The 17038-nt window shown below is 36.2% G+C and overlaps 2 protein-coding genes across 2 annotated transcripts; one reads left to right on the top strand and one right to left on the bottom strand.

The window, feature by feature from the left end:
- LOC115980209 lies at positions 1–456 on the bottom strand. Its single transcript, XM_031102486.1, has one exon. It carries the CDS (start codon positions 454–456, stop codon positions 1–3), a length of 456 nt encoding a protein of 151 aa, XP_030958346.1.
- Positions 457–3138: 2682 nt separating this feature from the next.
- LOC115979830 (BTB/POZ domain-containing protein At3g49900) lies at positions 3139–7703 on the top strand. The gene is made up of 4 exons (XM_031101887.1): positions 3139–3364; positions 3490–3559; positions 5465–5986; positions 6799–7703. Exons 1-4 carry the CDS (start codon positions 3222–3224, stop codon positions 7543–7545), a joined length of 1482 nt encoding a protein of 493 aa, XP_030957747.1. The 5' UTR covers positions 3139–3221; the 3' UTR covers positions 7546–7703.
- Positions 7704–17038: the final 9335 nt, after the last annotated feature.

The raw sequence follows: 17038 nt of genomic DNA, 5'->3' as shown, positions 1-17038 counted from the left end.
TTAATCAACTAACACCCTTTTCACGTCATAACCTCCTATTCTAAGCGTAACAACTAAGGCATTGTCGTGGGGTTGGATAGTTCCTCGTTTGTCTTCCTCCGTGAACCCGATTAATGGCGTGGCGCTCATTCTAGCTCTTTTGGATTCCCTGTCATCTGGCTCAGTCAGGAAACTGCTCACTGACATTACCCTGAAGGGGACAGAGCCTGTTCTTCCAGGTGCGGCGAGAATGACATTAATTGTGCCAATGGGTGGCCTCAACGTACTTTGTCTGGTTTCATTGTTTGATGGTTCTTGCCATCCTTCAGGGCGATGCAGCAGATGTCTCAGCTTCCCTTCTCGGACGAGCCGGTCTAAATAGTTCTTCAGGTTCCTGCAATCATCAGTAGTGTGACCTGACTCCTGATGGTACGCGCAATACAGGTTCTGATTACGCTTCAAAGGGTCGCCAGCCATCTTGTTCGGCCATTAAAAGAAAGGCTCATACTTCACCTTCTCTAGGATTTTGTGAAGAGGTTCTCGGAACACAGAGTGGACTGCCTGAGCCCTAGTAGATCCGGACTACTCTACATAGTCCCTTCTCGGCCTACTACCGTTGCTAAATCATTCCGACCTAAAGTCCTTCCTCTCCTGAGGGGCGACCTTCGCTTTACCCTTCCCCATCTGCTGGTCCTCCTCGACCCTTTTGTACTTGTCAATTCGGTCCAGGAGTTGGCGCACGCTGGTGACTGGCTTTCCAGTGAGGGACTTTCTCAAGCTATGTTCTGTCGGCAAGCCCCTTTTGAACGTACTGATGGCGACGTCATCATATTTCCCTTCGATCTCGTTATACATTTCCCAGTATCTATCTGAGTAGGCCTTTAGCGTCTCTCCTTCCCGCATGGACAAGGATAGGAGGGAATCGAGGGGCCGAGGGACTCTAGTGCTGGTGATGAAACGGGAACCAAAAGCCTGCGTCAGCTGTTTAAAGGAATCTATGGAATTCGGCTAGAGGGAATCGAACCATCTCATCGCCATGGGTCCCAAGCTATATTGGAATATCCTACATATTAACGCCTCATCCCTGGTGTGGACGGCCATCCTCTGATTGAACTGGCTCACATGCTCCACTGGGTCGGTCCGACCATTGTATATAGCAAACGTTGGTTGATGGAACCACCGAGGAAGCGTTGCCCTTTCTATTCTACGTGTAAACGGCGACTGGGAGATGCGATCCAGGGCCTTACTCATGGCATCGTTGGCCGGGCCTTGGTAAGATGGGCTTTTGTGGCGGCGTTTACGAGGCCTCTCTTCCTCATAGGAAAAGGTCTCGCTCGGAGGGGTTCTTGATCTTCGCCGATATTCGTTATCCTCGTCACTGCTAGAGCCCGAGCCGGGCGAAGGACGTTTCTGCTGTGCTCGGCGCAGCTTTCTCTTCAAATCATCAATCTCTTTTCGTAAAGCCTTTCGATCATTTTGCTCATGGGATGCATGATCCTTCCCCTTTGAACGGCTTTTACTTGTGTAAGAGGTGTTTACGCTTCCCTCTCGTTGGTTATCTTGGTCGTTCCCTCGTTCGACATTTAAAAAATTGTCCTGCCGTTGAGAATCTGAATGTCCGGTTTGGCGCGGGCTTGATCCTTCCATTTTTTACTGTTCACTTGTCGAGACACAAATTCTTCCCACAGACGGCGCCAATTGTAAGAGCGGATTTTGGGGCCCAGGCCCAGTAAGCAGGCGATTCTGGCCCAAAAGACCCTCAACAATGAATTTGTAGAGAGTGGATCGAAGAACTAGGTCTAGACAGAGTAAACGTAATTGTTAGTAAGCCATGCAACCATTTGAACGTGGGGATGTTTTATTAAGTTTCCTAGGATAACAGTTCATGGAACAATAACTTAGGCTTTGTTTACAGAACTTCTCTCTTTTTCTCTCTCTTTTCCTTACTTTTTGCTTTTCAGCTTCCGATCCCCTGATCATGGGGGTTTTCTTCTCTTATATAGCATCCTTCGAATGATAATGACCCTACACTTGTTGATCATCTGGGCCTCTACTTAAGTGCCTGTCCCATAGGACACCCTCCCCTTTTTCTGTGAGTTGCACTGGCCAAGATCATACTGTCTTCCTGTCCTCTCCACATTAATGCGGCTGGAAAAGTAGCTCCCTTGCATTTAATGCGGCAGTTATGGTTGCCCCCTGAACATCTAGCATTTTCATTTGATTTTAGATGACCTTTCACCAAGTAAAGGGTGTGAATTGGACTCCCGTTTGGTGCGTCCGAGGAGGCACTCCTCCTCGGACGCCCTTTAAACAAGCCCGGCCCAACATGGTTGGGTTGGGGGTCCTCTGTCCGTGTTTTCGCTTCCTATTATGGTTAGGCTTTGTACGGGTACCATGACCCACAGTTTACTGGCGAACTTTACCCCCCACAATTATTATTTTTTTTTAGAATCAACTTTGATATAAACTAAAATATATGATTTGTCGATTGAGCTGCCCAAACACATGCTAAAAAATTAGTGGGATAATAAAGGAGGCATTTCCTACACTATGTCGCCAAATAAGGGATGCCAGAATGGGCTTATCTTTTTTCTTTTGCAAGAAATGGACAAGGCAATCACCATTGTTTTGTAAGAAAGGTACTTCCTATACTATGCAGAGCACTATGCTTTCTATCCCTTTTTTTTGACGGTAAGTTTTGAGAACCTAAATTGAGTACCATCATCAATTATTAAAAAGTAAACACATGAACATTGTTTTAACTTTTAAGTAACAGTGTATTCGAATGAACTTACTTTTATTTTTATTTATTTAAAAAAATAAGTTACACAAAAATATAGCCAGCCCTAAAAAAATATAGATTTTTTTTTTAATAAAAAAATTGTACATTAGTGAAAAAACAGATCATAAACGGTCAAGTCATGTTTTGTGGTCTGAAGATTTCCTAACAAGCGATTTAATTTGCAAGTCCTAAACCTGATTTTCCAAATCACTTTAACCAAGAGAATTTCACTCAAAAAATTAAAAAAAGAAAAAAAATTGAAAAAAGAAAGGTTATTAATGGAGGAGTTAAGGCTAGCATTTATGAGTCATCACATGCATACCATTAATATCCCACCAATTTATGCGCTAGCAGGGAATTTCTCACCTTCCTAAGAACCCTAGTGGTAATAACAACAACATTTCTTAATAGTATTTTAGAATACTTCTCTCTGTCTGTGTGTCAAGGAAGAGAAGCTAAGATGGCAATGAAAGCTTGGAGAAATCTAGGTGTGGTAGATACCATATATGAAGAAAAAGAATATGATTTCTCCTCTGCATCCCCTTCTCTTTCCCCAACCATCTCTTCTCCTCCCACGCCTCTCCATACTAGAGTAGCAGCATGGTAAAATGTTTTCCCTTCTTTTCCTGTTTATATATTTATTTGTTTTGGGTTTATTATCGTATCAATTTCAATGTCGCAGAAAATCTCAACTACTTGATATTTTAATGAATTATGTTAAATATTAGGTCTTTGGCAAGGAGGCAGAAGACAGACATCTTGATATGTGTTCATGGAAGGTATTTTCACCTGCACAAGGTTAGTTGATTCATCACTCTCTTATGTGTTACTTGATCTACCATTCTTGTTGAATTGATATGGCTTATGAAGTTTTTTTTTAAGATGTTATTTTTAAAAGGGAGGGTGATCCTGGGTTATATTATCACTTTGAAAATGTAAATGAGACTAGACTAAGCTTGGGGATACTGAATATGGGTGACAACCGACAATGGATGATGAAGAAATGTTCAAAAAAATTTTGAGTAAATATATAGTGAAGGTTATAAAAAATTAGTTCAACAAGTTTATCAGTTTGATTAATTTCTTATTTGACAAAATGTACATGAGGTTTTGCCAGGATGAGCAAATTACATTTGGGATTGCAGAATGCAAATGGGTCATATCATTTTTTTTTTTTTTTATTTAATCCTCACTTGGCTTTAAAAAAAAAAAAAAAGAAAAAAAAGAAAAAGGGAGAATGTAGGGGTGTTTGGTCGTAGTAATTATCTTATCTTTTTTGTGGATTTGCCGCTCCTATAGAACAAACACAAGAGATACTGCCTTGTTTGGTGGGCCATAGGAAATAAACAAATTTGTCCACAAGTGGGTAGGAAATATCTCTCAACAACGTAGAATTTTTGGGCCCGTGCGCAGTAAATTACTCTTAATTTTTTTTTTCATTGAAAATAGAGAAGAACTGAAATTATTAAGGCTGCGTTTGGTTCGTGTAAAAGCATTTTCGGAAATAAGACAAGGGCATACGTTACTTATGAATTATTACAAGATAATGAAGTGAAATAAGAATGTCTTTAAAGATAGTAATCCGTTTTGCCATGAATTAAAAATTTAATGGTAAATGTGCTTTGATATAGAAGAAATGTAACTGCTCATCAGCAGATTTTAGTGTAATTCACTTCTCTTGCACAAGACAAATGATAACAATGTACTTATTGTGGACGCGACTTGTATCTAGTGCAGGACACGTTAGAATTTGGATAAATTTCAATGTGTTCAGTACACTGATACAGTGTAATATACATTGGGAGATACTTATTTGAATTCTAAGAGCATCTCCAATAGGAGAGCTAAACACAAATTTCTTTATACTTTAGAGAGCAAACCCACAAAATAGGCTACTGTTCATTTTTCAAATGTTTTTTTTTCTATTAAAATAATCAAGTATTGAATAAAAAAATGTTGGAAAATGTTTAGTTGTTAAAAAAAAAATAATAATGAATGAAGAAATAATATTTAAATGAGATAGATAATTTGTTGTAAAGTATATTTAAAAAAGTAGGTAGTTAAAAGGTAAAAGTCAATGTTCATTCTTCAAACAGTATAAAAATTTGCTTAATCTACTGTAGATGCTCTAATGTATCTAATGCATTGATGCTCTAGACACAAACTTTTAACTTTTATTTTTTATTTTTTATTTTTTTTATTGAACTTACATTTAGGGTCCGTTTGGATACAGCTGAAAACTAAAAACTGAAACTGAAAAACACTGTAGCGAAATAATTTTTAAATGTGTGAATAGTATCGTGGGACCCATTTTTAATGAAAAAGATGCTGAAAAGTGAAATTTGTGGGTCCGTAAACAGTACACGATGTGCTGTGATTGGTCCAAAAAAATTTGAAAAGTCAAAGTTTGCGGCTACTGTTCATTGAACAGTACATGAACAGTAGCCGCAACACTCAAAACGCTCAAAAACGCGTTAAAAAAAAAAAAAAAGACAAAACGCAAACGCAGAAGTTTTCATCTCAATCCAAACGCACTCTTAGACCAAAATAAAACTATGAAAGTAATTTTATTCACCTAAATTCAGTGTAAAAAAAAAAAAAATAATAATTGGGCAATTAATGTGAAGTGAAAATACAAAAAACAGTGTTCAGTGGTCACTTATCGTGTATGTGTATTAATGTGTATCTCATTTTTGGTCCCAGGATGCCCTGACATCAAGAAGCTCATATTTAAAGCGGGAATTCCAAATAACGGAAATCTCGGAGTTGTCACTCTCTCCACCGTTGAACATAACGGCCGAAACGTTTTCTCTTGTAGCCGATTTCTGCTACGGGACCCACATCGTCATAACGCCGTTCAACGTCGCGGCGCTCAGAACGGCTGCAGAGTTACTAGAGATGACGGAGCTTAACGGCGAAGGCGAGGAGAACCTGTTGCAGATAACGGAAAACTATTTCCGTCGAATTATCACCGTTAACAGAGAGTACGCGTCCATAGTTTTCCGTTCATGCCTGTCTCTGCTTCCCGAGGCCGAAACGACGGCGTATCTTGTGAGCAGATGCGTTGAAGCGTTGAGTTCGGTGGATGACGGTGACGGCAAAGTTGCTTGTTTTGATGACGTAATTGCAATGGCTCCCGAGGATTTTCAAATAGTCGCCGAGTCCATGCACCGTCGGTTAACGTCCCACGATGTTCTTTATAGGACCGTTGATCTTTATTTCAAGGTTAGTTATTGAAGCATCAGTGCATCACTATGTTTTTCTTTTTTTTGAGTAACTTTGTGTCTTAATTTAGACAATTAATTGGGATATAGACGCCTCTCCATTTCATTGATTTCGAAAACAAACGGACAGATTATTGTCCATTTAATATCAAGATTTAATTTTTATAAAATTACTAGTAATATATATCTTTTAAAAGTTATTTACTCTTCTTAATTTTTTTTAATTAATAGATAGAATACTGTTTCTTAAATTGGTATAATGGAATTTTAAGAGACATGAATCATGATACTATATAGACTCTTTTATTAATGAAAACCAAGTAATGACTTTGAAATGAATATGATCCATTTCTTTTAATATGAAAATCCTGGTCCTGAATCAAAAGGAAAATTATCACTTTCTAGGATTTATAAGTGATAAAAATAAAAAATAAAAAATTATATGCCTTCAAACTCCTTGAAATGATCATCTTTATTTGAAATGGTAGCCAAACAAAAAAAATTAGGGTGTATATTCCATATTCTTCAATGCGAAACAACTCAATGACTATATTGTACAATTTTTTTTTCTTCAATTCATTTTATACTATATTATGGGAATAAGTTGTTGAAAAATTGTATTTTGAATTAAAATAAAAGTTTTTAACAAAAACTAAGAGAAGTTATAGTTGCAAAATAGAGTTTTAAGTTTTAAAAATATTTTTTAAATCTCCCAAAACACCTAACTAAACGGACTTTATATATTAATTTGTAACCTTCTTTTCTTTGTTATGTAGTTGTATAATTTTGAATTCTTTCTTAATTATACACCAGGCATACAGTGGCAAGATAACGGAGGAGCAGAAAACCCATATATGTAGTTCTATTGATTGTAACAGCCTTTCACCTCAACTCCTCATAGAGGCAGTACAAAATCCTACAATGCCATTAAGATTCATAGTTCGAGCCATGTTGGTGGAGCAGCTCAACACTCGCCGCTCCGTTTTCACTGTCCCTGCAGAAAGTAGCCAACCTCGCAGGCAACAAAGCAATGACCCTGTAACCCTAGGCGCTATACTTCAACGTGAGGCAGCTCTACACCAATCAGCTCATCTCAAAGCCGCAATGGATGCCACGAGCTCGCGCATCCAAAGCCTAGAGAATGAACTAAATGTCATGAAGAAGCTGTTGGATGAGTCTGAGAAACAGCAGAGAAGCATAATGGCGTCAGCTCGGTCTGCAAGTTTCCATAACTGTAGTTTAGAGAATAAGATAGAAAGAGGTGACATAGGATCGGCTTCTTCGGGGAGCTTCCGGTTTTATGCAAGAGGAGAAAAATTAGAAGGAGGGTCTTCGTCCTTAGGGTTGGAGGGGTCGTGTACTAATGAGACTCCAAGAATAACAAAGAATATTCGACAGAGATTGATGAAGGGTTTAAAGAGTGCATTTCGAGTATCAAAATCACCCTCCAAGAATGGGGTTGAGAGCAAAAAATCAAGCCGAATGGAGCAAAATCGAGTAGGAGATGAAGATGACAATGTGATTGTTATCATAAACAAGGAGAATTTGCTTTCACATTGAAATCTTGGCTCTGTAATGTAGCTAACAATCCTCTTCTTCTTTTTCTCCTTTGCAGTTTAATTTGAAATTTTTTTTACCAAGTAGAAGAAGGGATTCAAATTTAAGTTATTCTCAATGCTAGATAGTACCATTGTGCCTCGAGACCCATTATAGTTTAATTTGATCTAATATGTGTAGGTAGACACTTTTTATGTTTTTTCTTTTGGAAATTTGAGAAAAGCTATAGGCCCATTGTAACCAATTCTGGGGCTTACCATGCTCAGCTTCCAATGTCACGCCTTTTGTCTTCTTTACTTGCTTTGTTTTCAACCCATCTTCGCCATTGTATCTCGTTGTGGTCACCCGGGGAAAAAAATTCTCCATTTAAAATTGATTCATTTTATAATTTAAATTAGATACTACAAATTAGTAACCTATTCATTAAATCCTAAAAATAAGATCTCAATAATTTTGTAAAAATGGTTTTTAAATTTTTTGAACTGTTGTGGTACAGAGACATTGCGAACGCCAAAGTTGGAATAGTGATTGTGTGATGACCAAAAAGTCTAGGGCAGCATCTTTTGGCTCACGTATACTTTAATTAGTAAATCCGTGTAAAAGTGATGTAATATATTCAATTACTAGTTTTTTTATTTTTTTTTATAGGATTCAATTACTAGTTTATAAGGAAGTAAGTTGTATTAAAATGTGTGCCAAAAGATGCCTCTTATAAGCACTTGATTTAAATTACAATGAATATTATATATATATATATATATATATATATGTATGTATGTGTAAGGACACGATTTTTACGATCCAAGGATGGTGTTGGGCTCGTGTGTAAAGGGCCCGAACAATATGATTTGTAGAGAGAGGATTTGGAAAGGCCTGCCATTGGGCGCTGGGCAGGGGTTTGATCCGGATTTTCATGGAAACCCATGCGAAGGTGAATTTGGCCTGAAGGGCCAAACTTTACATGGATGGGGTTTGAAAGGTCCGTCTCCTCAGACTTAGTCCGAGTAGCGTCTCATCCTCCCCCGTGGGTAACAGTGTCTGCAAGGATTTTTCCTTGTGGGCATCCTCCCCTCACAATGATATCCCTCCCCCTTTTATATTGGTATTTTCTCCCGTTCCTCAGATACGTGTCAGTTTCTCCTTATTTGGGGTGGTTACTCGTCTTATCAACCCTCACGTCGGAGTGGTTGGGGAAGAGCTGGATAGCATGGTACGAGTACGGGTTTGTCAGGCGATGGGCTCCACATTAAGGTGCTGGCAGCCTTTTCCCCTGTGCTACTCCTGTGCTGAATCTGTCCTTTTATTCGGGCGTTTTGCGAGATGTCGGGCATAGAGTCGTCCTCGGCCACATCCTTGGGCCTTCAAGGAGCTTTTATTGTGTGTCCCTGAAGATAGGGCTCCTCGGCCTGGGCTTTGGGCCCTTAATGTGAAGTGGGCCGGGATTCCAATTTTCAAGCCCCACAGTATGTATGTATGTATGTATGTATATAAGGACACAAAAATCAGGTTGTCCAAACTCACATAGAATAGTGAAGTTTGTACAGCCCAACTAGGCCTAAATTAATAGATATTTGTAAGAGAGTGGGTTAAAACAAAGGAGAGGGGGGATTAACTCGAGGATAATAACAGGGCAAGAATGACTGAAGATCAGAGTTTATGTATATATGAGGCTTATTACAGGCTTGCTTGAGGAGGCAATTCTTACACAAAATGGTACACTGTTCACTTTCTTTCTCTCAATGTTCTTGTTCTAATTTCTCTCATTCAAGTATTCTTTTTGGATCCCTCTTTATCTGGAAGCTCCCTCTTTCTTATATACTCCCCAGCTTGTTGCATCCTGGCTTTTCATTTACCTCCTTCTAGATTCTCCTTTGGACACTTGTCCTCTTAAACTTCAGGTGAAGATCGTAGAAGGAGTTGCTTAGCTGTGAATTCCACTGTTCAAGTTATTTCCTCATTAATGCGGCTGATAAAGCTGTTGCCAGTCATTCAATATGGAGGAATTAGGTGAACTTTCACTGGAAGCTTCCTTCAACCACTTTGACCCTCAATCTAAACATTATTCCCTCCATTCGGACTTTTAGGAGGTATTTTATCTCTTCTCCTCCAATCCTCAGGCAAACCCTCTCCTCGGACTTCGAGTGCTCCTCTAGTGAGAGCTACGCTTTATTGCATCCTTCTTCGATCCTCTGATGCCCACAATATATATATATATATATATATATATATATTTAAAGTTGTGACTAAGATTGTAATAATTAAGGATCAATACATTTGGACTTTTAGAGCAATTGCATTAGTGTGTTCAAAATTATTGAAAAAAAAAAGTTTTACACATTTTAGCTCAAAAATAACCCACATCAATGGGTCTATAACACTGTATGTATGCAATATTGTCATAGTAATCGTGCATATTTACACGGTTATTGTAACTTTCTATCCGATTTCTTTAATATATTTTTTTCTCTCATCTCTCACCCTTATCAAACGACCTTTCTTCCCCTACACTCTTTTGATCTCTTCAATGTCCAGAAAAAAGAAGAACAACAAGAAAGAAGACAAAGAAGACCACTGCAACCAACCAACCACCCACCCCACCACCACCACCCAAAACAAAACCAAACAAAAAACCTAAGGAAAAACCCATTCGGAATCATCATCAGTTTCCTTAGGCAAAAGCAAAATCACCACTATTTGGAACCAACACCAGTTTTCTTAGCACTATTCGAGTCTTCTTGTTGCCTCTCGCCACATTTCCCAACCAATTCAAACACCTAGTGAATTCCACATAAACTTTAGATCAATAACAAGAAGTAAATTTAAAGAAGTATAACAGAAAGAGAGATCTGATTTTCAATTGATTATCTATGGAGGGTTGAGTAGAGGGATCTAATTTTTAGATTTAAGTCATGGAAGTTGATTGGAGAAATATGAGATTTTTCAGGTTTGAGAGAGAGAGAAGAGAGAGAGAGAGAGTTCTAACGTGTGGGGGTAAGGAAAGAATAAAAATAAAATAAAAAAATTATTATTTAAAGGAAATAGAGTGTATAATAGATGATCTAATGTAGATATTTTTGTAAAATGATTGTTTAAAATAGAAAAAAAATAAGTTTTTATTGTAAAATAGAAGGACTAATGCTATTGCTCTTATACCATCAAGAGGGCAAAGGATAATTAGACCTTGCTGATACTGAATAATTTTTCTTTACTCTCAATTTAGGGTCCGTTTAGATACAACTTATTTTGCTGAAAATTGAAAACTGAAAATACTGTAACAAAATAATTTTTAAATATATGAAAAATTACTGTTCACTTTTTTTTTTTTACTGTTCATATGCCTTGATATACTATTCATATCCTATAAACAGTGCATCAAGCGCTAGTCTTTAAAAAAAAAAAAAAAAAAAAAAACACAAACGTGGAACTTAAAACGCAAATCCAAAACCACACTTAAATGGGACAGTAATTTAAGGAAATAGAATTCATAATAAAGGTCACATAATCATCCGCAATATATTCCAATTGATTCAAACAAGATTTGTGTATTGATGTGACAAGGTACCAAATTGGCACAAAATCATTTGAAGTGATGTGTAACTCTTATACTTTATAAAAGCAGTGCTAAATGTAATCATTATCGATTGATAAATATAAACATCTCTTTTTAATATGCAAGGCTAATTTATTTTTGCATTCTTTGTAACAAATATTGCGTAGCGTGACTCTCGTGTTACACCTTTTTCTTTTTTTTTTTTTTTTTTTTTTTTTTTTTTTTTTTTTTTTTTGAGAATCTCTCGTGTTACACCTGACATATAAATAATTGTTTCAGAAAAAAAGAAAAAGACATAAAGACATAACGAATCGTTTGATGGTTTTGTCCTATAGTTGTTATAAAATTATTTCTAAAAAGAACTTGAATATAAAAACTTTTACGAATACCGGCTCCAAGCCCACCCTAAAAAATTATTGATATTGAATGTTTAATTAAAATAGGTTTCTAACAACTTCTTCATGTCAAAAAAAAAAAAAATTAAAATAGGTTTTTAAGAGTATGGAGTTTAATTGATTGACATCTTTGTGTTTCTAATAGAAGGGATAATTAACCACAGTCCACCTTTGGTGTGGTGGTCACTCTATAAGTATAAATACTGTGAGGTGTGGGGGCAAGGGTCGGGATTCAAGTCTCTAAGAGGGAGTTTCACACACATATAAACTTACATTATGTTAGAGTAGAAATTCTATCTTGTAAAATTAAAAAAAAAATAAAAAAAAAGAAAAAGAAAAAGAAGGGATAGTTACACTTTACCACCTTAAACTATATATACCTCAAATTACACTTAGCAACTTAAATTTTTAGAATACACGGTTAACACTCTAAGTTACAATTAGTGTTACAATTTGCGTCCTGCCATTTATTTTGGCCATTATCTTAGATGAAAAACCAAAGTATAGGGTGCAAAGTGTAATTAGAAGTAGGGTTATGTTAACGGGCATTGCGAGGTGCCGCTAACAACTTTTTTGAAATTTTCCTAACAATTTTTTTAGTCTTTTTTACAGCTTTATCTCATTTTTTTTTAGCTTCATAAGTATTGTAGGGATGCTAGGCCCAATAATATATATTGGGCCGGGGGCTTGGTCTGAGGGTGCCTAGTAGTCCGAGGACGGTTAAACGCTGTCATGGAAGTCCACATTAGTGAATGAAGAAAGGGGGTTTGGTCATAAGAGTCCAAAAAGGTGGTCCGAGGAGCACAACAGAGGTCCGAAAGTGTGGTCTGTCATCCAGGGCAACATTTCAGGAAGTTTTATTGATAAGAATACATATCATGAAGGTACAGGACAAAGGGGAATTATGAAATATCTAAGAGAAAGTTGTTACCACCGCATTAAATGCTCTGTAGCTAACTCTTTGGCCGCATTAATGAGGAAATGATACCTGAACAGTTGTTAGGGTACTTTTTTTTTACACCTAATTTTATTTGGATACCACCTATTTATTTTCAAACACCACTAATAAGTTACTAGGTTTTCCCAAATATTTTTTGCTCTATTATTATGTTAATCACAAATGTTTCATATCTCATTATCTAAAATTGGGTTATGATATAAAACATCACAAAAAAGTCCAATTCTCATTGGCAATATCAAAGCACAGTTCTCGCTAGCAATATTTAAAAGCCCAAGCTAACTACTTGGCACTATTCTATCAAAAGCCCAAGGTTATTAATACTTGGAAAAATACTATATCATAATTATTTCACTTAAAAGTCCAATGATCAACAATGTTTTAAGTTCTTAAACCTATTACTACAATATTACAAGCCTATGAAATCTATCTTATAAAACCCATGGTAACCATTTATGTTACGTGACACTATTCACTTTTCTAAAACCCATGGCAAACATACATCAAGCCCATGGAGAATTATGAATTTGTGTTACTAATATAAAAACCCATGGAAAATTATGATTTATTTTAAACTCATAATATTTATTTATTTCATACCTTATTATAAACCCATGGTAAGTATTTATGTTACGTAACACTATTCATTTTTCCAAAACCCATGGCAAACATATATCAAGCCCATGGAGAATTATGAATTTGTGTTACTAATATAAAAACCCATGGAAAGTTATGATTATTTATTTTGGACCTATGACATTTATTTCAACCATAATATAAACTCATGGAATTTATATAAGAACTAATGGTCACTATTTATCTTACATCACAACATTCATAATATTTATTACCAAAACTCATGGTAATTATTCATCTTACATGTCCATTATGATTATCTATAAAGAAACTATACAAGTTGTTATTTAAAGCTCATGGATTCATTTTATTTCTACTAACAACTAAAGCCCATGAGGAGTAAAAAACCCATGGCAAAGCATGTCTTTAATGCCCATTTTGTAAGCTCAAGAATCTCATGAAGTAAGGAACAAGCCCAAGCAAAGAAAGGGCCATGTGACCCAACTAAAAGTGCTGAAATGGAGAAGAGTTCCAGCCCAAAAAGGTCCCCCAGCAAGAGGCTTGAAAGTAGGCAACCAGCCCTTCTTCATTCCTAACCAAAAAGAGCAACTAAGTACTCATACAAGGGAACCAAGCCTTTGAGAATGGACTAAGGGCTGTCTCATCAGTTTTCTGCCACCCTCTGCCTGACGTGAACAGTGCCCAAAGGCTGTCATATCAGCTGAAGTCAAAAGGATGAAGGGACTCCATCATCTTCCTCAAGATTGCACCTCCAGCGAAAAGGGAGCTGAAACCAAATTTCAACAAATTGATGCTATAAATGTTAAAAAACATTCAAGACGTGATTCATGTACCAAGCCCATGAATCCTAAAGGGGAAAATTGGAAACATGTGGTTTGGAGAGCATAAAGGGATCTCCAGTGGAACCCCCTGAAGTAGACTAAAACTTCACACTTGGCTTGGAGTGTTGAATCTTACTTCTTGGGGGACCAAATCTCAGTTTGCAGCATTAGGATTCGTTCTTGATACACACCATAATCATATTGATTCAGCTCAGCCCCAGAAATCATGGCATTAAATGCAAAGCACTCAAAAATCCCATCATTACCCAAAGAAGCAAGGCACCCCCTAAAGTGAATCTCTTACTTTTGACCAAAAATTCTCAAGAAGCTTAACCTTGATTCACCACTCTTGATGAGTCATGCATTTTTGGATTCTTGTCAATCAATGCTTCTCTAAAACTCCATTATAAAAGCATACACACCTCAGCCCACTGGAGGAAGAAGAAGCCTCTCTAAGAACTTCTGTCATTGACTACATTCTGCAGAAATTCAACCCCTATTAAGCTTTCTTTAAGCTCCCCAAGCTCTCTTGAGCTCACTCACAACCTTTCTCAGCCTATAGTTGTCAAGACCCAAATCCATGGAACATGAATTTTGATGCATGACTAACTTGCTAAACTAATATCACCCAATAAACATGATTAATTTAAACATAATTCGAAACTTCAAATAAACAATGCTATTGATAAATCTCTTACAAAAATCCAAACTCCTCAAATTTAGAATAATCTCCAAAATACAGTGAAATCTAAAGCGGAATAAAAAGAAATAACTAATAATCTTTTAAGACTTCAAGTATTATTGACTTTGCCTAAAACTCCCACGCTCTACCTTGCACCTTATGAAGCACTCCAAAGGTTCTGTTCCCCAACCAACTTTAATCTGAAAATTGTAATTGATGGGGTGAGCCACACATCCAGTAAGTAATTATACAGAATACACAACGGAATAGAGTCAAGCCAGTTACGAGTATTTTGATTTTTCACAAACTCATTCAATGATTCAAAAATAATTATTCAACAAAGCATATAATGAATCACTTAATACATATGTAATCACATCTTAAAATCAATTGAAATCACATACATAAAATTGATCAGAGCACAGTTTCACATATACACATCACATATTCTCACATACAATCTTGTGAGCGGATACCAACATCTAACCTCTGCTGGTGAGGGATCAACACATATTCTCACATACAATCCTGTGAGCGGATTTACACATATATCTGATATATCTGATCAATTCTAAAACACTTATTTTGAGTCACATATCACCAAGCAAAGTTTATACGAATATAATAATTTCCTTGATACTAATAATTTATTTTCAAATACAAAGGCATATCAAAAATCACAATATCGAATAGAACATAAATCAAAGGATGCTTGACTCTCTTAGGAAATGAATAAGAACTGAAGAGTTTATATACATATATTACAATTCTTGAGTAAATCTGAAAATTCAATTTGCTAAAAGAAACATTTTAAATATCATTTGGAGAATAGGAATATGACTTTAAAATCACTTGGTTTTAACAAATTTAAAGAACAAGAACCTTTTTAGAAAGCTTACATTGAAACTCAATTATTTACGGAAAAATAGTTTAGTTTAGAAATCATTTTTTTAAATGAGATTTGGACAGTCAAAACTTATTCAAAATTCGAAGTATCTCTTTAAAACATTATTTAATAGTCGAAAATTTCTCTTTCAATGATACACAAATACTTTTGACAAACTTTAGAAAATATAAGTTTGAAATAAAAAAAACTTTTGAAAACTTTTAACTTCTAAGAACCTAATGGACAAAACTTGTGCATATTATGCATAATTACTTACCTCTCTTGCTAATATATCCGAACACAGCCGAGCACTTTTAGTCTTCTGTAAGCTCTAAACAGAAAATTACTTTAATCAATAAGCATGAAAATTCATTATCATGAACTACTTCCTAAAAAAAAACACTATAATCCTCCATAACCTTCTCTTTTTCCTAGAGTCACAATATAGGCAGAATTATTTCCCAAACGTAGAAACATCTAATCCGAATATACCTATTAGTTATTCTATAACAATTGACCAATATATCAAATATCATATTAAACCAACTACAAGACTTCATGTTATTATTGAACACTACCTTCTCTTTAGGGTCAATCCTAAACTAGTAATGTAATCAAAGTATTCAAAGTCTAGTCTAGTCCTTCATACCAAATCTTTCACGCACTAAAGTATAATAACCGAATTAATCATGGCAGCGATACACTTGAATAGATATTCTATTCATCTTGAATCACAGGCCAAATACTATATGACAATAGCTCTAATAAAAACTATAGATCTGTCCCTGCCAAGACTAGGAAATGATTACCTGATGAGAGATCAATCTTTGAGCGCTAACTATAGTCTATAGATGACGCCTCCAGCAGTCCATGCTCTTTTTTTTTTTTTGTTAATGCGTATAATGAAGTAACCCTAGAGCCTTCCAAGATTTTATAGCTTCTAATTAACCTCAATTTAAGGTATTTTAAACTACTGGCCTATTTAGGTAAGCTAGAATTCCAAGGGATTCCAATAACTGTTAGACTTGTTATCCAAAAAGGTTTTTATTCTCTCAGCCTTTTCCTTAACTGATAAGGAGAATAATGCTTTAATTCCTTAATCTTTCTATAACTGAAACAAAATAAATGAGGACTACACGTTACCTAATTGTGCAGTCTATTGTTTCATCTCTTACTTGGTAGTAATCTTTGTTGGCCGCAAAATTACACCTCACATGTAGCATATCCAAAAACTATGTAAATAATCCTATCATGACACTACATGTTTATCCACATCACTTGTCAAAGCTAAAATAATAATATTAATAATGATGATAAAATTGGGGTATTTACACTATTGTGATGCCCCAATTTGTTTGATTGTGTGATGTGTGTAGGTGTGTGATGAGTCTCACATCGGGTATTTACTGGGTTGAACTGGGCTTTATTAACAACTACAAGGAGCTTCAATTATGACTAGTCCTTTTGAGGTATAGCGCAGATGTGGCTAGCACTTTTCCTTGGGTCGTTACATATGATATCAGAGCCGGCCCGGTAGGCCCATGTGGGCTCAGAGACACTACCCCACAAAGTGGGCCCTAACGAGGACGTTAGGGATTTAAGTGGGG

The sequence above is a fragment of the Quercus lobata genome, chromosome 3, assembly GCF_001633185.2.
Source record: "Quercus lobata isolate SW786 chromosome 3, ValleyOak3.0 Primary Assembly, whole genome shotgun sequence".
NCBI lineage: Eukaryota > Viridiplantae > Streptophyta > Magnoliopsida > Fagales > Fagaceae > Quercus > Quercus lobata.
The sequence above is the reverse complement of the archived record's forward strand: the minus strand, read 5'-3'. Positions and strand labels throughout refer to the sequence as shown.

What these genes read in the sequence shown, in the direction of transcription:
- LOC115980209 (XM_031102486.1), bottom strand. Translation starts at nt 456, where the DNA reads ATGGCTGGCGACCCTTTGAAGCGTAATCAGAACCTGTATTGCGCGTAC.
- LOC115979830 (XM_031101887.1), top strand. Translation starts at nt 3,222, where the DNA reads ATGGCAATGAAAGCTTGGAGAAATCTAGGTGTGGTAGATACCATATAT. An exon ending in GGTATTTTCACCTGCACAAG is followed by an intron (nt 3,560 to 5,464) that starts GTTAGTTGATTC and finishes TTTTGGTCCCAG; the next exon opens with GATGCCCTGACATCAAGAAG. An exon ending in CCGTTGATCTTTATTTCAAG is followed by an intron (nt 5,987 to 6,798) that starts GTTAGTTATTGA and finishes ATTATACACCAG; the next exon opens with GCATACAGTGGCAAGATAAC.